At 38.1% G+C, this 26,853-nt stretch overlaps 1 protein-coding gene across 1 annotated transcript in view; it reads left to right on the top strand.

Moving 5' to 3' along the window:
• The first annotated feature begins 1,130 nt into the window (after window positions 1-1,130).
• The window catches only part of GPD2 (glycerol-3-phosphate dehydrogenase 2), a 98,110-nt gene continuing 72,387 nt past the window's right edge, over window positions 1,131-26,853 (top strand). Inside the window, exons 1-2 of the mRNA XM_084253099.1 lie at window positions 1,131-1,453; window positions 19,092-19,263. Coding sequence (XP_084109225.1) covers window positions 1,352-1,453; window positions 19,092-19,263 — 274 coding nt within the window. The 5' untranslated portion in view covers window positions 1,131-1,351. The remainder of the gene's footprint in view (window positions 1,454-19,091; window positions 19,264-26,853) is intronic.

Consider the following 26,853-nt stretch of genomic DNA (forward strand, 5'->3'; position numbering starts at 1 on the left):
AAGAACGAATGAGATCAAAGGACAAATAAAAATTTAAGAAATGCCAACTATATTTAAGTATCCCAAAATGAATTCTCTGTAGAATCATAGTTATCATTCAAAGTTCTTTGATTTAGGAGAGTGTTGCTAATGGGCTCTGTTAGTCCAGTATGGACTGAAATATTTTAACTGTATCATAATAACTGTTGAAATGTATTCTTTGGTATCTTGCATTAAAATGACTTCATATTAAAGTCTTGAGTCATGAGATAACTGTGGAGTATAACGGGTGTTTGTCCAGGCAGGTCAGATCTCCACCCATTCAGGAAAATGGGTAGTGGCTTCCTGGGAAGATGAGGTGTGTCTGCTGCTATTGTATATGAAATTCTCAGGCAGATCAAATTGCTCAGTATCAGCAGTTTTGGTGATCATATACTGTGTTATCTTTTGGTTTAGCAGTGGGCAAGAAGTTTTTTGGTGGAATTTTCAACTTTATGCATTTTTTTACGGTTTCTGAAAAACATTTATGTCTTCAAAAAATGTTAAAAATTGCATCAGTCCGATAGTGGGGATATTTTTTTAAAAAACAAGTGAGAAGAAAAAATGTCAGCGTTAACACAATGCAAGGCTTTATTTAGAAATATACAGGGAACATCAAAGAGTGCTTGATCTGGAGGGTTTCCCCTTCAAATTGTGATGTCATGCAACTCCGGCTAGAAGAACACTTTTTAAAGTTCTCTTAATGAAAGGAATAACAGCAACGTTAAGTCTGTTAGCTTTGAAAGGGATCAGCACATACTTTGCTTTGACTTTTTATCAGTAAAGTGTGACTCTTTGATGGAAAGAAATGTGTGTTGCCTTTCAACTCTAGTGAGAATTCATTAGGAAGAGGAAAATGTTATGGGGCAGAGAGTTGTACCACCGTCTGAATTAGCAGTTGCTAGAGACCCTGTGCATGCATTCATTGTCATGACTTCTACCAGCCCTCCTTGTGGATGAACAAATTTGCAAGTACAGCTTGCAGTTTTGTCAGATACACAATGACATTTCTTTACAAATCTTTTTTTTTTTTTGACTTTGTACTGTTTAAATATCTTCAATTATCTCCTAATTTGCTTTTCATTTTAAATTCCTTTTGGAAGGTAAATTTTATACAGTCAATTCTCCTGTCTGGGGTTTTTTTTTTTTTGAGTGTGTGTGTGTGTTGTGTTTTGAATTGTGGTATACAAAGTGGTATGTCAGTAACTTACTTTGTTTTTTTTTTTTTTTCAGTTTAACAGTTTCATAACCTTCACAGTCTCCTTTTATTATTGGGTGGTTATCCAATAAAAATCCTAATTAATGTTTTTTTTTCTTCTTTGTAGGCTAAAAAATGGCATTTCAAAAGGCAGTGAAAGGATCTATTCTTGTTGGAGGAGGTGCTCTTGCAACTGTGCTCGGCCTCTCTCAGTTTGCTCATTACAGAAGAAAACAAGTAAGTAATTGCACATTGATTCGAATAAGAAACTTAGATCTGTTAAAGAAATGTATATGGGACATGTCTCTGCTAATGGATTTATTTAGAAATTACTGTCTCAGCTTGATCTCAAAGACACTAATTTACAGTACTGCCTCGATGATCCTTGAGAGCCATGTGCTACTCATTTTTTATAAAATAATTTTATCAGAAAGCATTACATTATTTAACCTCTGTTTTGGCTCTTTGGTTTTAAAAGACTGCTTCATTTGGAAGTGCCAGGGTTTGTTCATTCAGACTTTCTTTGTCTAATTCATCCAACTGTCTGGATACCTTCTATGTTCTTGCCAAAAGTTTGTCTTATGAGAAGGCAGGCAACTGAGAAAGGAAATGGAAAAGAAAGAGCCTATACAAAAGGCCCAAGTCTGAATCTTGGTTTTGTTTTTTAATGGCTTGGTTACTTACGTAGTATTGCTTAATACTGGGTGGAAGTTTTAATGGGTCAAAGACATGAAAATGAGATTGTTAGGAAGTTTCCAAATAATTTAAAGTGTTTATTTTATTCTCATTTTATTTTTTCCTTTTGCACTCTGTGCCTTCCCATAGTTCAAATTCATGCCAGGAAATACTTTTGGTGAATTATTTATTTATTTATTTTTGCAGGGGGCCTTGAATTGTTGGGAGCTGCTTCTGTAATTAGGATTAATCTCGGGTTCTCTCTCTTCCCTGTCATTAGGGCATTTTGTGATACCAGCTGGGTGATGGCTGTTGAACGCAACGATGGAGTTATTTGAATTTGGGAAGCTCTTTGTACCTGGGCTAACTGTGATCTATTTATTCTCACATTTTTGTGAGAAACTTTAAGCCACGGGTTGTCATATACTATTGCTCTTCTTTCTTTTTTGTTACATGGATGTGGAGTCAGACTCATTGCTTGGCGTTCCATGCCCCAAATGAGAAATATCACTTTAAAAGCAGATATTAGGAAGAATCAATTTACTGCGTTGGAGTAAAAAAAAAAAACAAACAAAAAACACACCTCCTTGTAAGTGCTTCTTCCTAAGGTGGGAGGTATAGTATTGAATGAGTTGTGTTAGTCTTTTTTATTCTTGAATATGTGTGTGCTGTAGGTATTAATTGACTGATTTGCTGTTGAAACTCATCTTTACCCATTGCTCACGTATGTCCCACTATTTCTTTTAAAATATTGTCTTGGTACTTTAAAAGTAAATGTGAAAAGATGATGCTTCTGCTGAGGCTATTTCAGAAGTGCTACTCCATTTGGGACATGGATTTTAGAGGATTAGATTACTTATGCCATCTTTACCAGGGCTATCTGGAACGATACTGAAAGATGCCAATGCCAAAGGTCACGATATCTAATATGATGAGTTGTTGCTAAATTTGTACATGGTTTATGTGTGTTAGCCACAGTAAGCATGTTCTATTTCAGAATTTATAGCTTAACTTTGTACCCAGGTTATCCTGTTTCAATTAAAAAAAAATTTCTCTTTGCAGTCAACAATGATCAGTCAAGTTAGGTGTGAGTTTTGGTTAGTAAAATCAAGACAAAATAAGGGGAATATTGAATCCTGGGACATTTTCTCCTTCCTAAGTTAGACATCCCGATTACCCTAATAGCCAAATGAAATAGATAACAGCAGTTTTAAGTAATTTATAATTTTTATCTGACAAGTACTTTTGAGAAAAATTACCACAGGCATGTGCAATAAGATGTGCATCAGAGTGTACCTTTAAGCCACTGCATATTTTAGGGTAGCAGGTGGGATGCAGCCAAAGGAAGTGGCAAAAAAGAGAGGAGAAAGGGAGAGTGGGAGTGGGAGAACAACTAATTTGAGCCATTGACTTAAAATGACCCCAGGTCTCAGCTGTCCTTTCTCGAAAATATCTGCCAACCAGAAGCATTCTAGCAGGGGGTATTTTCCTGATTTCAATAGTCAAAGACAATCTGGCCCTTGATACCCGTTATTTGGCAACATTTTGTAGATGCTGTGGCCTTAAATGTGACTAGGCATGCTCCATTTTTCTACACAGTGACTCTTAAAATACCAACTGGTTGTACAGGTATATTTCCCTTCTGTGCTTTTGAAAGTTTTTCTAGTGTTCTGAGATTATTTCAACTGACAAACAGTCCTCCTTTAAGAATAAGTTAATGTTGAAAGTCCTTTGTGACTTTGAGTTCAGACACACTCAACTAGCATACCTGCAGCTCTGTCTCTTGGCCCCTAACTTGTGCTCATTTGATATTCCCAAAACAAAGCCTTCTTTCTAAAATACAGGCAGATATAGTCTAAATACAGACTCATTGACTTTATTTTATTTTTATATATTTTTAAACGTTTATTTTTATTCATTTATGCATACAAGAACTGAGGTATAGGCCAGAGGTGCAGAGGGTTCTCTGGGTATAGGCCAGAGGTGAGAGGATTCCCCAGAGATAGAGGAGCAGAACAGGCAGATCTACTGAGATACACTGAAGAGGGGAGCAGCAGGAGAGACAAGAGAGGTCTGCTGTGCCATGTGGGTTAGCTCCCTGGTGGGGGATTGAACTTGTGCTGCAGTGACTGCTGATAACTTCATAGTGCTGAGACTTAATCCCTTGACCAACAGGGAGGCTCCAGACTCATTGATTTTAAAATTTGGTCAACTGTTAAAGCATTTTTGGTGATGAAATAATACTGTGTATGTGTAGGTGCTAAGTCATCTCACAAAAACTCTTTAATCTGTTCTATAGTCAAAATAGCATTTATTTGCAATGAACACTATTATATATACTTTTTTGATTAATTAAACAAACCAGTGAAATTGGATAAGATGCAATTCACTTATCGTTTGCACAGTTGCTTGAATCAAAACTGTGGCAGATGAGAAAATAGAGATAGTTGTGAGAATGCTGGCATTTCCAGGGGCAGGTTGAGAGCAATGATTCTCACTTTATTCATAGTCTGAATTTTCCTCATAAACATGTTATTAACACTTCTAGTATGTTTTTCCATGGGGAACATTATCCAGTGTTGACCCAAGTGAAACCTTGAGAATTTTTTTTTCTTTTTGAGATAAATAGGAAGGGTTGAGAATCACAGCCTTAGGAGAAGGCTCTTACTACTTTTGTCTTTTGGAGCTGGGGCAATCAAAATACTCAGTCTAGTGAGGAAGCAGAAGTGGGAGAGAGTGTTGCTGACTTACTCGACCGTGTCCATCTGCAAAGAAGGAGGTGTGTGGCCACAAATAGCACCTACTTTGTAGTCCCCTTCCGTTATGCATGTAGGGTTTTTTGAGTGGTCTTTTGAGTGGTTTCCTATTCATTTCACTCTCCACCTCTTTTTGTTTCCTCACCCACAGAGAAGTGACTAAGTTTCCACAAAGGCTTGGTGGTTTTTCCTCTTTTTCAGACCAGCCCTATGTCAGTGAACAGGAGACTGAGTAATGGGTCATCAACACTATTTTAAATCCCACCAGGGGGCCAGCAATCCCACTTGCATGGTGGTGTGCAGATTTTTGAGAGCAAGCTATTTACCATTCAGTTTTTAATACAGATGTGCTTAATAATAAACTTTCAACTGAAAAGGACTTAAAAGACATTGTATACAGCCTTCCTGCTCTTCTGGTGATTCCTTAGTATCTAATGAAAGGAAAATGTCATTTCATGGGAGAGCCTCCTTTTCTGATTGCAATCTGGTGGGAGAATGGAGTAGAGGAAGAGGGAGTTTAAATTAAGAGAGAGTGTCTTGAGGACTTTCAGAGTGGGTAAACCTAAGTGAAGAGCAGAGTTGGGGAGGGTGAAGGTCAGGCCTCCATGAGGGTTCCTCAGGTGGGTGAAGAGAATAGGGGTGGGTGGGAGGAACAGGGAGTGCAGAGATTTAAGCTAGGGCTGCTCAGGCTCTTGCCTGTTCATTACAGACCAAGGATTGCTTTCGAAACTTTATTATTATTTTTTGCTTCAGCATTTATTTTGTCTGTCTTATGTCCTAACTGGAAACTGTCATGTGGTACAGTGGGTTTCTTAACTAACCCAGTGGTGTGGTTGATGTAATAAGAATCTATTTAGGTCTGAGAGGGGGCCCTTTCACGTAACATAGGCTAGGTTTGTTCCTTCCGTTACCCATTCTGAAGGTGTGGTGGGCTTTGTGAGCCAACTCTGAGGCAAAGCCTGAGAACCACTGAGCACCGGTTCAAAGACCGGATGTAAGAGTTTTTTCTTCTTCTTCTTTTTGTTTTTTCCTGAAATACACACAGGCAACAAGTGGGTTTCCAAGTATGGAAATTAGGGTCTCTTTTCAGTGTGAGGAGTGATCCTATTAGAATCAGGGAGTCGAGTCTCTTTGATTGATGCTGCATTCGTGAGCAGCTTAACAGAAAGGACCTAGAGCAGTCTTTGCAAATTGCTTGCCGCCTAAACGATTATGGACTTCTTAAGTTCTTTGTGTCTCATTTCCCCCCATGTAAAATGGGGAGAACAGAGCTTTGAAGAGCATTAAAGCTTCTAAGAGTTTCTGGAACATAGTGAGATTTCGAAAAGTGTTAACTATTTTTAGATTTCCAGAGGAAATAAATCAAAAGCAGTTGCAGTTAGCAGGAAAGTTGCTCTTGTCGTTGGAGACCCTTGCATTCAGTGCTACCTTGTTTAGACTGTGAGTTAAGCAGCAAATTGTATGTCCCTCATCTGAGGCTATTGGAAATGGTTAGAAAACAGGTATACACTTTTCTGCTTTCTCTTTGCCTTGTTTCCTGATTTGAAAATGAGTCAAAAACAAGATGTACACCCCCAATTATTGACTTGAGCCCCTTTCCTGTTCTAATTAATACGTTTGTTGAAATTACCACTCTTTCCTCTCTAGGCATATGTGAGTTAGGGCTGACTCAATTTGTGTGGTTGATAGGTTCTTAAAAAGTTTTATGAATATAGTCTTCTGGTAAGTTAATATGTAATACAGCATTATTTATTAGAATTCTGTCATGAGATATTAAAAAAAAACTATGTTAAAGAAAACCTTAGTTTTGTCTGTTAAATGAGAATTCATGTGTTACTTTAAGTGGAGTGTAGTTATCACTTCGTCTTTTCCAGAGTCAATGAGGCAGTAGTATTTGTTAATGCAGGATCTTCATGCTTTACAAAATAGCCTCTCACTTTGTGATTGCAACTCACTAAACTGTGAGTACCTTACTAAATACTATAATTCACTCTGTTATGTGTGTTAATTAAAGAACATGAAAAAAATAATGGTGATGTGTTTGGCGAGTTGAATTATAGGTAAGTCAGAACTACCTTTGTTGTTGTCATCAAAATAGGTGGAAAAATACGCTAGTGAGAGGCAAAGTGATATATGAATAATTAAAATCTGCAGGAATTTTGGGAACATTGTTATAATTCATAATTTCAGTATCTTTCCTCTCAATACATTATTTGTAGGAGAGTCTAATAAAGCAGAGTCTTTTGATTGGTAGTACCAGTTATTCAAAATGCAAAACATCAGATTGGAGAAACAGAAAAAAAAGAGAATAATTATCTCTAGTCAAACTAAGAGCTACTTTGGGATTTATTTTAATATACTCAAATAAAAAAGATATTTAGTTTCCTGTATGTATCTGTTATTCAAATGTTGATTGGTTTTGGTAAGTCTGTTATTGTGCATAGGTTATGAAAGTTTTCAGCACTCTAGCTTTATAAGATAAGGATAGTATCACATTAGCCCCAAGCTTTATCGCCTGGCCAAGCACTGTCCTATATACAAGTGAGTGAGCACAGTTCCTGACACATGGCAGAATTTCCCTATCTGAAATTTACTATTTATTTCCCTTCCATGACACATGAAATAAAAATGTGAAGCAGACCCAGCTTTGTTAGAGACAATAAGAAAGATACAACACCAGAATTCTTTAATGGAGCTCTTATTCACAATGTTGCTTATATTAACTCCTGAATAGAGAAACTAGTAGAGGTTAGAGATATTTGAAGTACAAATGAATACAGATCAAAGAGAAATCAAAATTGTAACACCAAATGCTGGTGAGGATGTGGAACAACAGAATCCTCTTGGTGGTGGTGGGAGGGAAAAGTGGTAGAGAAAATGAGATCGAGCAATTGTGCTCATTGGTATTTATTCAGAGGGGTTCAAAATTTATGTTTATACAAAGACCTGCACATCCATGTTTATACTAGCATTATTCATAATTACCCAAACTTGTAAGCAATCAAGATGTCATCCAGATGACTGGTTGAATAAACTAGTGCATCAGACAGTGGAATATTATTCAGCACTAAGACCATCTGTCAAACCATAAAGAGATACAGAGGAAGCTAATGTGCATTACTGTTTGATTCTCACTATTTGGCATTCTGAAAAAGATAAAACTATGGAGACAGCAAAAAAGATTAGTGGTGGGCCTCCCCGGTGGCACAGTGGGTTGCGCGCAGCGCTGTGAAGCTATCCATAGCCTCAGCAGCGCCTGTTTGATTCCAGACCAGCCAGGGAGATACACACATGGTACAGCAGACCTCTCCTGTCTTGCCCACTGCTCCCCTCAGCAGTGTATTTCAGTTAGTCTATCTGTTCTGTTCCCCGCTGAGTCTCTGGTGAATCCTCTCACCCTTCTGTGCCTCTGGCCTGTACCCCAGTTCTTGTATAAAATAAATAAAATCTTTATTTATTTTTTTTGGATTTCATTTATTTATTTATTTGTTGGTTTGTTTTTATTTATTTATTTATTTATTTAAATTTTCTTTTTATATTCCCCATACAATTACAACCTCCTCATTTTTACCCCAATCACTACTTTCCCCGCCCTCCACCCCCATAGAGTGTCTCTTGTTGATAGTTGCTTGTTGATTTTGATATTTTCTTTCTTATAGTTATTCTTTTTCCTGGTCCCTTAAAAATAAATAAAATCTTTTAAAAAAAAAGATTAGTGGTTATCAGGGTTGGGGGCTGCGGGTTAATAGAGCACAGGGGATTTTTAGGGCAGCGAAAAGAAGTCTGTATGATACTACAATGGTGGATATATGTCATTATCTGTTTGTCCAAGCCCCTAGAATATACAACACCAAGAATGAACCCTAATGTAAACTGTGGACTTTGGATAATTATATGTGTCAGTATAGGTTTATCTTTGAGAAAAAATGGGCCATGCTTGTGAGTGATGTTGATAATGTGTGTGGGCAGGGAGTATACTTGAAATCTTCTCACTTCTACTCCTAAAAGTGTTCTAAGAATACAGTCTTTCAGAAAAATTATACTTAAAAATCATGAGCATAGCATTTAAAACATATCAAGTGAGAAAAATTAAATTACAGAAATTACATTTAAGCATTGCTTTTCAATAGTGTCTTTGATATAACAATTTATTTTTGAATGCCCTTAATACCATTAAGAATTTAACCTTTCAAAAACATTCTTTCTGATCCTAAGCTATAGAGTGTGGATAGAGCTATGGATTTTAAATTAGTACACATCTTCCTAAGCAATGATGTAGCTGAAATTAACATGTGGCATGTTTGCTTTATGTTTACCAGGTTGCTTATAACTTTGTGAGTCAATTCAGGCTACCAGACTTGTTTATTCTCTCTGAGTAATTAATCTTCCATCTCCTGAGGCATTTTTCATAGTTTCATAAACAGCATTTCTCCTAAAAAAATCTTAGGAAGTGCTAGAACATCAACTGTTCTTAAACAGTCTTCATTTTTGTTGATTTCAGTGTTTAGGTGGGAGCTATAGTGTTAAATACCACATGACGAATGTATATGAAGGTGGAGAGACAAGTGCTTGAAAATAGGCCTTTTGGTTCCATCTGCTTGCTTAAAAGAGCCATCAACATCAGCATTATGTCAGATATGAAGGTAGAAATGTCTTTGCACCATGATTTGGTGGGGCTTGCATTTAATGATCTGTCCTTTTGGAACTTTATCTGTAAGGATTTAATTTTCTGTAAATGATAGGATCATGCCTATCAGCGGAAGTGTCCAAACCATGCATGGACTTTAGACAGTGCAGACAAGTTGTGAATCTTGAGTTGTAAAGATAAACATATCTCATAGTTGTGTATTAATTTGGATAAAGTAATTAATTGGTGTAATAAATAACCCTCAAAGCTCAACAGGTTATCACAGTGAAATTTTATGTCTTGTTTATATTACAATTTAATGTGGACACCCAATTTTCAAGGACCTTCGATAGATTTTGTTGACCCACTGGATCATTTCCAGCCAACTTGTAAGAACAGTGGGAAATGTAACCGAGCAATGGTCTCAGGAAGGAAAGAAAAAGTTTTGTTAAGCCATTACATCTGTGCTGTAGGTTAGTTTCTAATCTAGCTGACACGCAAGCTGTATTTTTTTGATGAGAGTTTTATTGTTAGAGTTTATGCAAAAGACATCTCTTGCTTCTCTTGTTTAGAACCCTGTACCTAAATTCCTAGAAGTGTTTTTCCCTAGAAACAACATCTAAATATGTTGGAGCTGTGTCTGATATCTAAAGCTTGGTAATTCTGAGTACAATGTATTTTTGATAAGGCCAATTGAAACTATTCTTAACTACTTTGATGGTTAACTGTTTCTACAGAGGCAGGTTTCATCAAAGCACTGAAATTATGCAGATAGAGCTGGAAATGTTCTTTGAAGAGCATCCTATCATCTTCCTTATAATTTTGGTTTTTATTTAACACTTAGCTCCCAAAGTGGGGCCATGGCAATATCTTTGAGTTATAACTCACATCAGGCCTTCGAGGAGTTTGCGATGCTATTTTATTGCTGGCATACAAAATCACTGAGGTTAACTGTACTGCTATAGGTCACATAGTGAGTCAACGACAAAGCTATGATTAGCCTTGACAGCTGGTGAGCTTCTAGGCTGTTGCTAACTGAGCAGCATTGACATTCATTTTGATTTGACTTCGCATTTCATTTTCAACTATTTATTCATTTTAAGGCCTCTTGAAGAAACTTTTTTAGGGATATTGTGGGACTGAGGAAACTTTCTATAAATGCTTTGGGGAGAGTCCTTTGGCTTCCCTTTCCTCATCTGCCAGCTTAATAGTCAAATTATGTTTATGCTAAGAAGTCTTCTTTAGGTAGAGTTTTGCAAATTAGGAAGAAAGTAGAGGCTTTAAGGTAAGTTAGGCAAAGTTAATTTTACTTTATTTTACAATTTGAGACTTCAATAAAGAATTTCTAATATCTGATTATGCTTATGAGCACATATGAAAAAAGTTACAAAAATGCGTTTATTTGACAAAATAATTCAGAAAAATGAAAGGTATGTTTCCCAAATTTGACCCAGAACCATTCTGAGCATAAGGGTAAAATGTAGCCAAGGGCCAGCTGGATTGTAAAGCATGGAAAAATGGTCATTTGACTCACTGGGTCAACGTTTTATTCACTTGAATGAGATGTGGGAAGAGGGAGCCCTCTTTGAGTTTTGTTTTTACTTCCAGATGTGTGCTTTAGGGAGATTTTTAAGGGAAAGTGCTGCTTTGTGGAACCTTGGTTATCAGCTTGACTGCCCAGTGTGGCTGACTACAGGCAGATTCCCTAGGACTTGTGTTACCTTGACTGCCATCAGCAGACCCTTGGATGCTGGTGCCAGAGAGGCTGGGAAACTTGGGGGTCCAGGCATTACACACATATAGGCAAAGATAACCTAGCAAAGCCGAGGACATATGTTTTGGAGTAAAACTTGGCATAAGTTCTGATTCTCTCAGTTACTTGCCCAAGGAATAACTAAATCCAGTTTCATCCCCGGTCAAAGGACCCTTGCTTCTGTGATAAATGAATTGTGAGACCTAATGGAGCTGACAAGGAGCATATGGACTGGTAGCAACAATGAAAGTGATTGTTCTGCCTCTTCTTCCTTCTCTGCCAACTCTGACCCCAGACTTCCTCTCTAGATCTAATTCTCAGCATAATCTTGGGGTTGAAGAGCATTATTAAGATTAGATGCTTTCAAACACATATTTGATGTTTTAAAATACTTATTTAAAAGCCAATAAAATATAGTCCTCAAACCTCAGCTTGTGTTGTCAAGTATGATCAAAGTTATTGGAAGTAGGTTCAGGCAGAACCAAAGGGTTTTCCCTATTTTTCAACTATAAAACAGTTTTGTATTTAGTGGGTTGGATATATTATGCTAGGTATTAATAAACTTCTGTGTGAGTTTTCAAGGGAGTCACAACCACTTAAAGCACCTTCAAGGTAAACCCGAGCTGTCTTCTCAGTGATTCCAGAAGGATGGCCCTTCTTGTTCTCTCTTTTCTGTTCTCCAGAAAAGAGACAGTCCACCCGTTAGCAACTCTTCCTACAGAATAATCATCAATTCCTCACCTAGTATATTTACAGTGAGAAATGTTGCTTACTGTCATATAAGCACAAAAGTCAAATCATATTTAGAATCACAAAGAGACTGAGGAGGTGAAGGCCATTAAAACATCTTAAGATTCACTGTAAAGAATGCTTATTGCATTTTCCTTCCAGGAAGATACAAATACAGTTCGTCTTCTTTAGTGACAACAAAACATGAAGCACTTCCTCTTAAATCTAATGTTTCCATTATCAATATGTGATTGAATCACATAAAATAGGAGAGATTGAGAGTGGTGGTTTGCAGTATGAAGTGATTTGCATGAAACCCTGCTTTATACTCCAATTATTACTGTACATGATTACAGGACAACCTGGTTGTTAATTGCCTGTGGTCTTTAAATATGCACTTCTTTCAGAAATAGACACTAATTATTAGATCTTGTTTTCAGTCTCACCCAAAGTTGCAAATGTCTAGTTTTTTTTTTTTTTTTAATTTGCAAGTCTAATAGTGCACATATATAGTAAAACCTGGTCTCATTCTGAATCTTGCTCAGGGTATATGTTCACTGGGATAAAAACTCCATGATTATGAACTTGGCTTTGAGCTCTATGTATGCCAGTCTCTTGGGGGCGGGGGGGGGGGGACCAAGAAAACAAACTGTTATCAGAATGCTTGTAGGAATTTTATGTTTTTATGTAGAGGAAAATTTGCATTAAAACTGAAAATAAACCTTTTCCCACAGCTCATCATAATTATATATAATGGGAACTAAACATCAAAACAGTGTTAAATATTAGTTATCCTAATTCTATCTAAATAAGAATATTTTGTTTAGGTGCTATGGTTTGACTTGTACTGGAGAAAAAAGCAATTTGCTTTGTATTTCAGGCTTTCCTTTCTTCTGTTGTCAGTGATAGATAGGTAATCAATCCTAATGTGGTAGTGCTGGGTTGCCCAGTCTGTACACCAGGGTTAGCAAATCTGTATGCCTGCAGGAGGCAGACTGATAAGATAAAAAGGTGAATCCAGTGACTGGGATTGCTACAGGGCAGGGAGAGGGGCACCCCAGAACCCCCAAACCTGCCTGCTCTAAATAGGTTCTGCCATCCGCCTCCACATCAAGACAAAACATATGAGACCTTTAATGTAAAGGAACTTTAATACACTTAGTGAACAATGCAGAAAAGACAAAGATTATGGTTTCTAAATCAAGCACCCAAAGTTATCCATCCCCTTATGGGTAAAAGTCCAGCCAAATGGGATTGGCCCGGAGCAAGGCCCAAAAGCCTGCCCCAAGTCTAAAGCACCTTCCAGCAGGAACCCATAGAAAAGGATCAGAAACAGCCAGACAAGTCTGGGAGGAAAAGAGCAAAATCAAAATCAAAATAAAAGCTGCCATTGTCACCTCCCCAAGGGTCTTTCACCCACATCTGTTTCAACCAGTTCATGACCAAAAGGCAAGCAAGGTTTCTTCTCATGTCTCTCTGCTCCATGTACCTCCTCCAGGTCTCCTTCTGGCTCTCCATCCTGCTTCCTTTCTTCCCCAGTTTCCTCTCCAGCTTCTCCCTGCTCAGCTCTACCCTCCTTTGGGTGGGGCAGGGAATCTGGAACTTCCCCCCTTCCTGGGTACCACCCTGTTACAGGATTGCTGAGCTAGCCAGAACTCCAAGCCTTGCCTAATGGCAGCAGCTGCTATTCAGTTCCTACAGATTTATCTTGAACAGAAATCTGAATTTTTATAGGAAATACAACAATTTTTAAATGTGGGATGTATAACTCATGTTTTCAAGAAAGGTACTGTACAGATCAAAGAAAAGATGGCAGTATGAGTTCTGATTTTTTTTTTTTTTAATTTTAAAAAAAGATTTATTTATTTATTTAAGCACTGGGTACAGTCAGAAGCACGGGAGGGTGAGAGAATTCACCAGAGCCAGAGCAGAGAGCAGATCAGGCAGAAGGACCAAGGTAGACTGTTGGGGGAGCAGCAGGCAGCAGGAGAGGTTTGCGCGCCATGTGGGACCCTCGCCAGTGGCCGGGGATTGAACTGGCGCTGCAGAGGCTGCGGGCAGCTTCGCAGCGCAGCGCTCAACAGCTGTGCCACCGGGGAGGCCCGAGTTCTGATTTTAACACATGCTATTCCTATTTCCTTTCCTGCTTTTGTCATCTGGCCCAGCTGACTATATGTTGTTCCCAGTCAATCTTTTTAAATCTGGATTAGGGGTGCCTCTTGCGGCTCTTGTAGCCTCAGTTTGATCTCCAGTTCACTCATTAGATAATATTATAAGTGCCTCTTTACCTTTTTGTTTTGTCTACTTGTAGAATCCTCGAGGGCCTCCAAATACATAAGTGATGGTGGGTGAGGGGTCTTTAGGGTCCATGAAGGTTTTGGGTCACAGTTGATTTTTAGGGCATATGGCTTTTCCAAGGCTTCTCCCAGAACCTCCAGCTCAGTGTTAATGAAGCTGTCTTCCTCATTCTTGTCTAATCAAAGGGTCTTCCAGAGAAAAGGGTGAGAGAAGAGCAGATCTGGGCTTACTGGGAGTACAGAGATCTCTTTTCTTAAAGCATGCTATTACTTTCCACTACTGATTTTTTTTCCTGCTGCTTTTCTCTTCTTTATTTCCCTCTCAATTAACATATTCTAGGGAAGGTAGAGTGCAGATGTGTTTTTGGTACTCAAAGCCATATGAAGCCCAAATGAGTCTTTTCTCTCGTTATAATTATAAGTAGGGCCTTAGGCTATGTTTACTGCCTCTAAAATAAACTTGGTGCTTAGCTTCTCAGTTGCAACACTCTCCAGCTTTTATGAAAAAATAAACAAAAATAAAATGTTATTTTAAATGTAGTGTTAGAAATTAAATAAAATTATCCTCAATAGTGCTGTATATTAAAAGAAAAATTTTGGAGGGACTGTAGTATTACTCAGGAAAACCTCCCAACACAATGATATCAACGAAGCAAACTTTCAGTATTTGGCATCTGGTGATAGCTCATCCTATTATAACTATTTAGTCTACATTTTTCAAAATATATGTAGAGTGTGTGTGAAGGAGCAATGTGAGACAGTCTCTGTTGCTAGACTGTTGTAGGTACAGTACCCAGCTTTCCCATATCCTACTTGTGCAGCCATGAGTCAACCACTTAATTTTTCTGTGCCTCAGTTACTAGTTCTGTAAAATGGCAATCATAATAGTAATTAACTCAGGGTTACTGTGAGGCTTAAATGAGTAGAAAAAGGCCAAACCTTCAAAATAGAATCTGGCACATTACTGTTTTTTTTCACGTTCGTGCACTTAATTTTTTTTAAGTCAAGTTTATTAGGGTATAATTTACATGTAGTAAAATTCAACCTTTCTAATAGACAGGTACATACAAATCATGAGTTTTGATAGGTACATACAAATCATGTAGCCACCACCACAATCAAGATGTAGGAAGTTTCTATTTTCCTTTAAAATTCTCTTGTGGGGAATATAAAAATAAAAAAAATTAAAAAAAAAAAAGAAAAACAATTCTCTTGTGGTCTTTGGAGTCAGCCCCCTCCCTTCCCGACTCAATCACTAGTTTGTTTTCTGATTCTATATGTTTTCTTTTACAGAACATCATAAACAGAATTTGTCATGTAGACTCTGAGTCTAGCAACTCTCACATAACACAGGGGTTGTGGAAACCTTTTCTCTAAAGAGTCAGGTAGTAAATATTTTAGACTTGCTGGCTGTACAGCCTCTGTTGTGACTGGTTAATTCTGCTGTGCAGCCATGGACTATGCATGAATGATTGGGTGTGGCTGTATTCCAATAAAACTTTGTTTTTTAAAACAGGTGGCAGCTGGAAATTAATGGGACAGCATGATTCATTCATGTTGTCATGTCTTCTCAGTGGGTTTGTTCATTTATTGTCAATTTTATCCCATTGCATAGATGTACCAGTTTGTTTAGTCATTCAATTGCTGAAGAATCGTTGTGTCTTTCCCAAAAATTGTGAACAAAGTGACCATAAACGTTTGCCTACAGATTTTTGTGAACACAGGTTGTGATTTCTCCTGAGCAATTACGTAGGAGGAGGATTGCTGGATTGTGTGGTAAAGTGTATATTTACCTTTATAGGGCAGTCTCAAACTGTTTTCTCAAATGGCTGTATCATTTTACATTTCTACCAGCAATATAAGAGAATTTCAGATCTTTTGTTTTCTCACCAGTACTTTATACTGTCCAGTTTTTGTTATATTTAAGTGACTCCAAAAGATTACGAAGAAACCTTGAAACTAGAATAAAAATGCTTACCTTTTACCTATATTGAGTTGGAAGTCTTGAAGGGCTGTCCAGATGGAAATGACATTATTTGGGTTTTAAAATGATTACCTTAGATGCAGTGTACAGAATGACTCAGAAGGAGGCATGGGCAAATGTATTAACCTGCAGGGAATGTCAGTTTAGTACAGGGGAACTTGAAGTGTGGTAGTGAAGATTAAGTGTCTAGATATGAGGAATTTTTAGGGGGTGGAATTGATAGAACTTTTTAGGGGTTGATCGTTTATGGTCCTTAAGGGAGTGGCACAAGCAACTAGATATTTAATGGTACCTTTACCAAGATGAGGATCTTTGACAAGAGAAAAGGCTTAAGGGAATGAGGCCATTAGTTCAAGTTTGAGATATTTGTGACACATGCACATGAGGTTCCAGGTAGGTAGTTTGATATCTGGGTCCTAGAGTATGGCAGGAAAATTGGAGGCCATTGTGATATAAGAGAGAATTTAATCAACTGTGGTGGAGGATTTGGTGGGGGTTTGGTGGTGGATGTGGTGGTAACATTCATTTATAGAGATATGAACCTATACCCCTAAATCATATATGGTGTTGTAGACCAACATTACCTCAATAAACATAATACAAAAATCTCGAAAAAGTTAATGAATTACATTTAAAAAGATATATGATGATATGGAAATAAATATGAGAGAGAGAACTTTCAATCATCTGAGAAAAGTGTCAAGAAGAACCTCAGTGTTTCATGTTGAGAAGTTTAAGGAAAGTAGGAGAGAGTGGTTAAAAGAGTCTGGAGAGAAGGGAGTAGTAGGAGGAGGAGAGACACAGACACAGAGAGAATGAGAATTAGTTTACTAAGATGGTTACCACGCAGGTGCTGAAGTAAGTGATTGCGTGGTATGACAACTAAAATGAAGGTTGCAAAGTGCTCATTGGATTTAGCAGCAGAGTGGACTTTAGTTAGAGTTGGTGTGGTGGTGGTGGTGTGAGAATCCATTTTAGAGTGAGTTGAGGAGTAAGTAGGAGGTGAGGTAGTAGAAAAAGTTAGGACATACAGTTCTTTCAAGAAACTGTTGGAAACATGTGTGAGGTGTTTTTTATTGTTAAGTTAGGGTTCTTGTGAGAAGGAGGAGGTAGGGGATTAAGAAAGGAGAAATAGTGTGATCAATGAGATATCCACAAGGCACGAAATTCACCTTTCAGATCAAGCATTTTGCTGATAACGAGATTGAGGTGGATTTAATATTTATAATTATGACCTGTTAGCTGAGTGAAATTGGGGGCTTTTAGCATTATCAAGTTTTAATGAGTTATATTATAATGTAGTTCTTAAATTTATGTCTTAAGTATTTCTAGAAAACTTACCAAGTAGAAAATGTCAACAAAATTCTTTTGATGTGTGAAAACGCTCTCACAGTTTAGTTACTTGTCAAGCTCTTGTCCAAGTCCTACCCATCTGTTACGGTCCAATTGAAATCCTCAAAGGAAAGACTCTCCCTCCCTCATTTTTATGGTCATAGCCCGGTGCTTTCCCCCTCTATTTTGACATTTTGTTCTCTCTGTATACTTGTTATAGAATGTATGTGTATGATCAATTGTAAGGAGCATACTTTTTATAAAAATTAAAAATCATTTATCAGAACAATCTCTTCCACTGAGCTATAACCACCTATTGTACAGGTTTTGACCTGGTGGTTCAGAGCTTCATATGTGACTCCTACAGCAGAATGGGAAGCTGCCATTATGGACTGTGCTGATTCTGTGATTTATTTATTTTATTTTATTTTTTTAAAAAAGATTTATTTATTTATTCATACAAGAGCTGGGGCATAGGCCAGAGATGTGGGGGGTGAGAGGATTCACCAGAGACAGAGCCCGGATCAGAACATGCAGACTGCCTGACTGAAATACACTGCTGAGGGGAGCAGTGGGTGAGTCAGGAGAGGTCTGCTGTGCCATATGGGTCACCTCCCTGGCCAGGGATCAAACTGGTGCTGCGGGTGCTGCGGTGGCTACATGGATTGCTTCATAGGTTGCGTTTTAACCCCTTGTGCCACCAGGGAGGCCCTGATTCTGTGATTTAAAGGAAAGAAAATATAGGCCACATAACTGTGGATAACTGACTAGAATTTATATACTAGCTGTTTAATATAGTGAACTAAACTGTTTAATATTGTAGTGAACTATACTACTTGTAGCATTTTGGGAAAAGCCAGATATTTGTTTACTTCTGTAGACTTTTAATTCTGACTTTTTTTTTTTTAAAGACCAGCATCCTTTTTTATTTAACATGGTAAGTTTCGTTATAATTAAAGAACTAGAACTTGAACTAGAGCTAGAACTAGGTAAGGTTGTTATCACCTTTAGGGGCTATAGCTGGTTTTAATTAAACTACTGTTAAAGCATTTACAAATCAAAGTAGTGTATATTAAATATATAAAATCTATACTTTTATGTTAAATCATTTAATGGGAAAGCATCTGAAATCCTTGAAAATTATTCGTTATAGCTGATAAACTGGACAATAATTTCTGTTAAACAGATTTTTTAAATTATACTGAGTTAAATTTATAGATCCCCAAACTCTAGGATATATTATTATCAGGAGAATTAAGGAATGAAGAACATATATTTTTAAGAAATTGCAGAAAGGCATAATATGCATTTTCTCTCCTTTTTTTTCAACGCTTTTAAATGTTATTTGAATGAATTACTGCTACTGGATAAAACACTTCCTTATGTTCTCCTATAAATTGTCTTAGACAAGGTATTTGGGAATTGCTGTACAGTGTGGGAAATAATTGAACTTGACTACATATAAAATTAAAACAAGCAGTTGAAATATTGAATCTGAAACCAGGTGTTCCATGATTAAATAATTGTGATTCTTGAGGAAAAAAAATACACCTCCAATCCAGGGGCTTTTTTTTCTTCACAAAGCAGTTACTCTTATAACTCCATGTGAAGTGGACTGTGGTCTAGCTCTAATATTACTTGTCTTCATTACAAATTTTTATTGTAAAATTTGTTAAATTGGCATTTGTTAAACAGCTGAAAATAGTTTGCTTTTTACATCAGGTGAACCTGGCCTATGTTGAAGCAGCAGAGTACGTTTCAGAACCTATTAATAGGGAGCCTCCTTCCAGAGAAGCTCAGCTACTGACTTTGCAAAACACAGCTGAATTTGATATCCTTGTCATTGGAGGAGGAGCAACAGGAAGTGGCTGTGCACTAGATGCTGTCACCAGAGGTAAGTCCTGATGTAGATGGAAGAGCTCGAATAAAGATTTCTTCTCTCATATGTTCTCTGTGCTAGTAAAGTCACATGTCTATTGTGTTTCCTAATCATCCAACCTTTGCAAAGCACCTTAATATTTTTTAAATATAGGCATTTACACCATTTTAAAATGAAATATAGTGGTTTTTTTTTTTTTTACACTTAAATGAATTTATATAAATAGGAAACTTTATATTCCTGTGAACTCATTGACTTGATGCTGTGGTTTTTTTGTTTTTTTTTTTCCAGACTCTGTTCTTTATTTTTTTCTTTTTAATTATTTTTTAATTTTTTTTACGTCATTGTTCTTTTTTTTTTTTAATTTTTTTTGTGGGACCCTCGCCAGCGGCCCGGGGAACGAAAAGGCGCTGCAGAGGCTGTGAGCAGCCTTGCAGCCCAGCCCTCAACCACTGCGCCACCAGGGGAGGCCCCACATCATTGTTCATTTTTAAACAATATTTGCTTCCCCCCACCCCCCTCAGGTGTAGTCCCCATAGAGTTTCTTCACCAGTGCACCCGTGCACCATCACCTCAGTCCCCTGTGCTCCTCCCTCCCTCCCTTCGATCCCTCTCCCGCCTCCTCCCCTTGATGTTGTGGTTATCGATTTATATTTTCTAATGTAAGTACATTTATAGGAGATAAAATCACCTACAATGACTATCACTTTTAGCCACATGTGTAGGTAAAGAAGTGATTTACTGAAATAAGTTAATACCTTAAGATAATTCTCTTTGTTTCATTATCTCTTAAAATCTTCTATTTCCTTGAAATACAAACCACAGTTTGAAAACTACAGCTCCCTGAGAATAGTAATGGAAAAGGTAGTTGCTAATCTTTAGTTCCTGTCTCAATCACTCTATTAGTCAGCATTATGAAAGACATGATGAAAAGTTCTTTAAAAATGAAAACATGATATATAAAGAAAGAAACTTAGGGGACTGAACAGCATGTGATATATTTAGTAAAATAATTTGTAACTTTTGCCTGTGGCTATTAGTGTGGAGTTTGGGGTCGGGGAAATCTGGGTTTATTCCTGGCTTAGCTGCTTGATCAGATGTATGTATGTATGTATGTATGTATGTATATGTGTAAGGGCAGGACATGGGCAAGGGCAGGTTTTCCGATCCCATGCAGACTGGGTAAAGGAGGAGTCAGAGTCCTCAGTAGTTTTGCAGGTTTTTTATTTGGGGTTCACCAGGCATATGGCAGGCAGGGGTGCTGGCTGGGGGGCTGGGAGGCTGGCAGGCCTCCCAGCCCCCAGCAAGTCTTCACTCTATCTGAGCTCTCTGGAGTTCGTTCTGCTTCTGCTTCGGCTTCTTCAGATTCTGCTGCTGCTGCTGCTGCTGCTGCTGCTGCTGCTGCTGCTGCTGCTGCTGCTGCTGTTGCTACTGCTGCTGCTGGCTGGGGCTGCTGGCGTCCCCCCGTGACGCCGCCCTTAAAAGCAGTCTTAACTCAGCTGAATCCCATCTACCTATGCCCACACCCTATTCCAGGTGCCCGCCATCAGGCATGCATTCAGGACAAGGATCCATCATCTATCCTGATGGCGGAAGGGCAGAAAAGCCTGACATTTTCTTTACCCTACAGTCCACCCCCTCAGGGTTTTCTGCCATACAGTCTATATACATATATACAATTTTCTAAGCAAACAAACAATGCAGCCATGGCCCACAAAAGCAAATACATCAAATATAACAAAACACAATATAACAAAATACAACAGAACACAAATAAGTCCAGGCAGGACACCAACCTAGTGCAAAAGACAATTATTGGTACCAGCAGATAAGCCACCAAATCTGCTGCCGAAGGCACTGCTCATACGAGGGAGGGGAATCACTCACGGCATCTACTATATCACACCAGGAGCCGTCAGGCTTCCTGGCCTTCTCTGGCTGTAGTCTCGGCTACAAGGCACACACAGCATCCACCCCCAGGATGCACTAGCTCTGGGATTGGCAATTTTATTCTGTTGGGGGTAATCGCCAACCCTCAGGGTTTCTGTCTGCAGTCGCTCCAACACTCGGCCTTCATGGCCACCAATGTGACTCACAGACCCCTGCACTCAAGCCAACCCACTGCACAATCACATGGGTCGGGATCCAAACTCTGCATTCAGCTTGGGCTCCACCCCAAGCCATGTTCCCCACCCGTCCCCCAAGGACAGGTTCCTCAGCTCCTCACCCTCACTTAAGAATGAGCAGGGCATCACCCACAGGTGATTTTACGAGACTCACAGGGCTTCAGCATATCCAGGCTGCTTAACAGCCGCTTAGGGCTTCTCAACTTAGCATCAGTACCAGCTTTTGCTGCCTTAGTTGGCTTTTCTCCTCCACCTGGCTGCTGGGCATGCACAGGCTGCTTTTGGCCATCAAGGCCCACCGGCCACCCCCAGATTCTCAAAAAAAAAACATAACCTGCCAAGGTCCTCCGCCTTTTGGCGGGATTGTCAGTCCAAGATCATCAGTTCATCAGTCTATCAGTCCAAGTCCATTGGCCTCTCCCTGCTTCAGCAACGGCCTGCTGCCTCAGGGGTCATTGGCTGGTCCTTTCCGGTGTCGTTGGCTGGTCCTTTCGGGCGTCTCCTTCACGCGAGGTCTCGTCCCACAGCTCCGGACCGTATCCACCTTCCGTGCCGCCATGGCACCTCCAGCGTCCGTCGTCACAGGCAAAGTCTGTTCTCCTTAGTCCCTCCAGGTCTTCGGAGGGCTCCAATACCGTCTACATGGATCCTGCCGACTTACGCCAATTGTAAGGGCAGGACTGGGCACAGTGCAGGTTTTCCGATCCCATGCAGACTGGGTAAAGGAGGAGTCAGAGTCCTCAGTAGTTTTGCAGGTTTTTTATTTGGGGTTCACCAGGCATATGGCAGGCAGGGGTGCTGGCTGGGGGGCTGGGAGGCTGGCAGGCCTCCCAGCCCCCAGCAAGTCTTCACTCTATCTGAGCTCTCTGGAGTTCGTTCTGCTTCTGCTTCGGCTTCTTCAGATTCTGCTGCTGCTGCTGCTGCTGCTGCTGGCTGGGGCTGCTGGCGTCCCCCCGTGACGCCGCCCTTAAAAGCAGTCTTAACTCAGCTGAATCCCATCTACCTATGCCCACACCCTATTCCAGGTGCCCGCCATCAGGCATGCATTCAGGACAAGGATCCATCATCTATCCTGATGGCGGAAGGGCAGAAAAGCCTGACATTTTCTTTACCCTACAATATGCACACATGTAGTACTTGGACAAATTAGTTTACTATTTCTTTACCTTTCAAATAAAGAAAAAAATACCTGGCACTGGTTGTTATGAGGATTGTGTAATCATGTAGCGAGGACCTAAAATAGTGCTTATCACAAATTAGAAGTTCTCAATAAATTATAGATCGTATAGCTGCTGTTATTAACATGAAAAGGCAAAAAGACTTTCCGACCCAGTTGTCCTGGAAAAATATACTTTGTGGTGTTCACAGATGTACACAGGTCAGAACTGCAGCAGTATATTTGAATTATTATGTATGTATTGTGGTATTATATTCAATGGTAATAATTCTTTTCCTATTAAATTATCATTACAGTCACCCTGTATTTATTTACCTTATATACCTGGTAGAATTTAACAGAAATGAAATAAATTTCATGAGACTTAGGTACACACAGACAAAAATTGCCCTAGATTTACTTTGATTGTGTAGGACCCACTCTTAAGTTTTGACTCATCTAGATTTCCTAGCGTAGCCTATGTCCTTTTTGTCAATTCTAAATAATGGTAAGTTATTCAAAATTTAGGTGCCGGAATCTATTCATTGCCAGGAAGACCACAATTTTCATATAATTGTATGTCTCCATCTGTGATTTATAAAATGAGTCCAGATTATTCTTGGACATACTAAAGCAGATGGAAAGAATAGTTATAGTTTTGTCAAAGTATTTGAACTCATCTCTCCCCTGGAGGCCTGGGGAGGGGAGAGAGAGAGAGAGGACATACTATTCTCAGTGTAATGGGAGTTCTTATTTGGGATTACCTCAACTTGTCCTATGACTACCCTCGGAGTTAGAATTTACCAGGTGACAATTTTCTGTGTGTCAAAGAGGAACATTTCCTCAGTAGGATTCAAAAAAATATACTTTTTGCTTTCTCCTTTGTACTGGTCATGCTGTTCTGAAATATACAGTATTTCTTTTTTAGTTCTACAAATATCCACTGAAATGTCTGCATGGCAGTATGTGAAGTCATGTAAGAAAATATAAAGATTATCGCTATGTTTAGGGTGCTTGCAGTTCTATGATGCTTGTTTGTATAGACTGAATTACATAATAGAGAATAAACCTTTTGATAGGTTGGGGTATTATGGACTTTTATGGACTTTTAAAGGTGAGGATAATCGTATCTTCAGAGAGTGGTCAGGAGAAAAACAGCTGCTATTTGGTATTATTAGCATTTAATTATAGCTATGATTTAATCAGTTAAATATTTTGTTGATATAACATTGGTTTAAAATATTATATAGGTTTCAGTATTATAATTTAATACATATGTATACTATTTTTTGATCACACCAAAAGTACAGTTTCTATCCACCACCATACCGTTGACCAGTTATCTAACTTACCCACTCTCCTTCTCTTTTCCCTCTGGTAACCACCACTTTTTCTTGTAATTTAAAAGTTACTTTTGTTTGTTCATTTATTTTATCTTCCACATATGAGTAAAATCATAGGGTATTTGTCTTTTTCTGTGTTACTTATTTCACTAAGCACAATACACTGTAGGTCCTTCCAGGTTGTCACACGTAACAAATTTTACCATTTTTTATGGCTGAGCAGTATTCCATTGTCTATATATGGCATATCTTCTTTGTCCTACCATATGTCAGTGGGCATCTAGGTTGTTTCTATATCTTGGTTATTGAAAATAATGCATATGTCTCTTAGAATTTGTGTTTTAATATTCCTTGGGTAAATACACATAAATGAAATAGTTAGATTTCCATTCTTACTTTTTTGAGTAATCTTTATATTGTTTTCCATAATGGCTGCACCAGTTTACATTCCCACCAGCAGTGCACAAGGGTTTAGCATAGTCATAGAATTTTAATGGGAAACACTGCGTGCTGAAAGTCTCCGAGGTATAATGGAGGAGAGCCATCTGAAATCAGTGTGTGTGTAAGACAACATGTTTTAATTTGGAGTATCCAGGCCACGTAAGAGAGAATAAGAGAGAAGAGTGGATAGGAATGGGCCTAATTAGCTAGGGGAGGATCTTTGGACTTTATTGGAGAGGCCACTTGGAGATACCAACGAGTTAAATTTGGTGATGAGCAATGGCTAGGCAGAACTATTCCTTCCTTCCTTTTGAAAAGTCTCACTTATACTTGCTTCTTTGTACTTCCTAGATTTATGTTTTAAAAAACGTAGACAAGGTCATACCAGTTACTATCTTGCTGTGTTTCTTTCAAATAACAGTATATTTTATCAGTCTGTACATGTGTATCATATTCTTTTTTTAACAGCAGGAAAATTTATCCCAATACTGTTTGGGTTAATGATTCATTAGGTTGTATCCAAAAACCTTTTTTTCTATCTAAAATTAATACTGTTTGTGAGTCAAATACTGAACCAGCTCTGAGACTACAAGATTAATAAGATGTGGCCTTGCCCTCAGGAGCTTATAGTTTATTCATGTTTGCTGAACAAATACTTTTTTCCTTTGGGCAGTGAAGGGCATTCAGTAGTGATTAGGACATGAGCTAATGCATTAACATGGTTGTGGGGGATGATGATGATGAAGAGGAGGAGATAAGAGGTTCTAGAGCCTGAATACTGACCAGATTTTTGAATTTATATATAGTTAGTAACAGCTAAGAAAAATAATATACTTTTAATATCTCTTGGCATATTGATTTCTGTCTTTTAAAATAATTGGCTGAATGTCTCATTTTATGTATATGGAACTATGATTTAAAATGGGATGGATAAACCTTAGTTTGTATTTCTTCTATTATGCTGATAGCCCTCTGGGGATACCATTTATAATTAAAATGTATAGAGATGCTGAAGTCAATCTGTATTTATCCTTTTACTACAATTTCTGATCATATCAGTAGCCCTCTGAAGTGTGAAATAATCATGGGCATTTGGTTAATGAATTGTGCATTGTTGCTGTTCATTCATGGAATTTGCTCTTTTATTATATTTGATGCTTCACTTAACAACAAATTTTGCTTTCTCTGCATTTGATATGTTTTTACCAAATTATTCCTGATTGTATCCATTAATCTTTAGTCACATTTGACAAAAGTAAATTACTGTGATCTTTTAAAGTTACCAGTAATAATTAGATTTTTCAGGATATCAAAGTTTTGGGGGAGCCACTAGATGTTAAAGGACTTGTATAAAAATGTTTGCATATGCTTTTTGATAAAATTCAATGCCCAAATGCAATTTTGGTAATAGATAAACAAAGATAATAGAAGAAAAAGAGAAAATCATGATGTGTTCATAATGAACATTTATTTGCTTTCTTACATCTGCATTTTCTTGGGAATCAGTTTCATTTGTTTCATTTAAGAGCATTATTTTATAAACATAACGCCCATAATTCTTCTTACATTCTCCTGCAGGTCTCTAAGATCAATAGAAATTGCTTCACTATTAACACCTCTGTGCCCAATTTATGAGGAGAAATACAACTTGGACTCGTAGTTGTAGGCATTTTGCTCCCAAAGAGAGTTGGAATGAGGAAGCTGATAGATACATTCACTCCCTCAGGGCTACTTAGGGTAGTTTTTCAGCTCTTTTTGTTCTTTTATGTGACTTGCTCTGTATGTATCAGAGAGAACCTAAATCACCTCAGAGATCACATTTTTCTTTAAAAATCTGATTTGTAAACTGAATTTTTATGAATCAATTCAAATTCCAGAAAAGACTGCCTCTTGCTGGTGGAAATATTAATTGTAACTTCTTGTATAAAAATGTCTGTATACTTTTAGCTTATGAATGGTATCGGGCTAGCAATGCCTAAATTCTGTAATTCCTTCAAGTCCAAGGCAGAATAGCTGAGTGACTTAGGATACAGGTTAGAATCAGGATGAACTAGGGTCAAATCTTGTCACCATCACTTAGTAGTGAACAGTATCTTAACCCTATAGAAAGCCTCCTTTGTCATACATAAATAAAGACTAATAATAATTAGCTCTCTTTTACCTAAGTAAAGGTTTGTTAAAGGGAGGAGGTATGTACATTGCAGAAAAATGCAGAAATAGGAGAGCCTTAAAAGATAGTGAATTCTTAGAATTACCAGTCTCCACCCCTCACTCTCCCGCTACCACCTCCACCCACCTTGGGGGTAGAGAAAATCCTGTTTCAGGACAGCAGAATGGTAGTAGATAAGTTTGCTGTTTGTTGTATACTGCTAATGAGAATAGATTACAAATTCCTGCTAAAATTTATCTGTAAATTTATCATAATTTTAATTAACAATGATTTTCTTTGTCAGGAGTCAAGGGGAGGACTTGAGAAACTGAGCTAAATTTTATCTGGAAAAATAAGCCCATGAGATTTACCAGATTAATTCTGAAAAAG

Source organism: Talpa europaea, assembly GCF_964194135.1.
Source record: "Talpa europaea genome assembly, chromosome: 1".
In the NCBI taxonomy this organism is placed as follows: domain Eukaryota; kingdom Metazoa; phylum Chordata; class Mammalia; order Eulipotyphla; family Talpidae; genus Talpa; species Talpa europaea.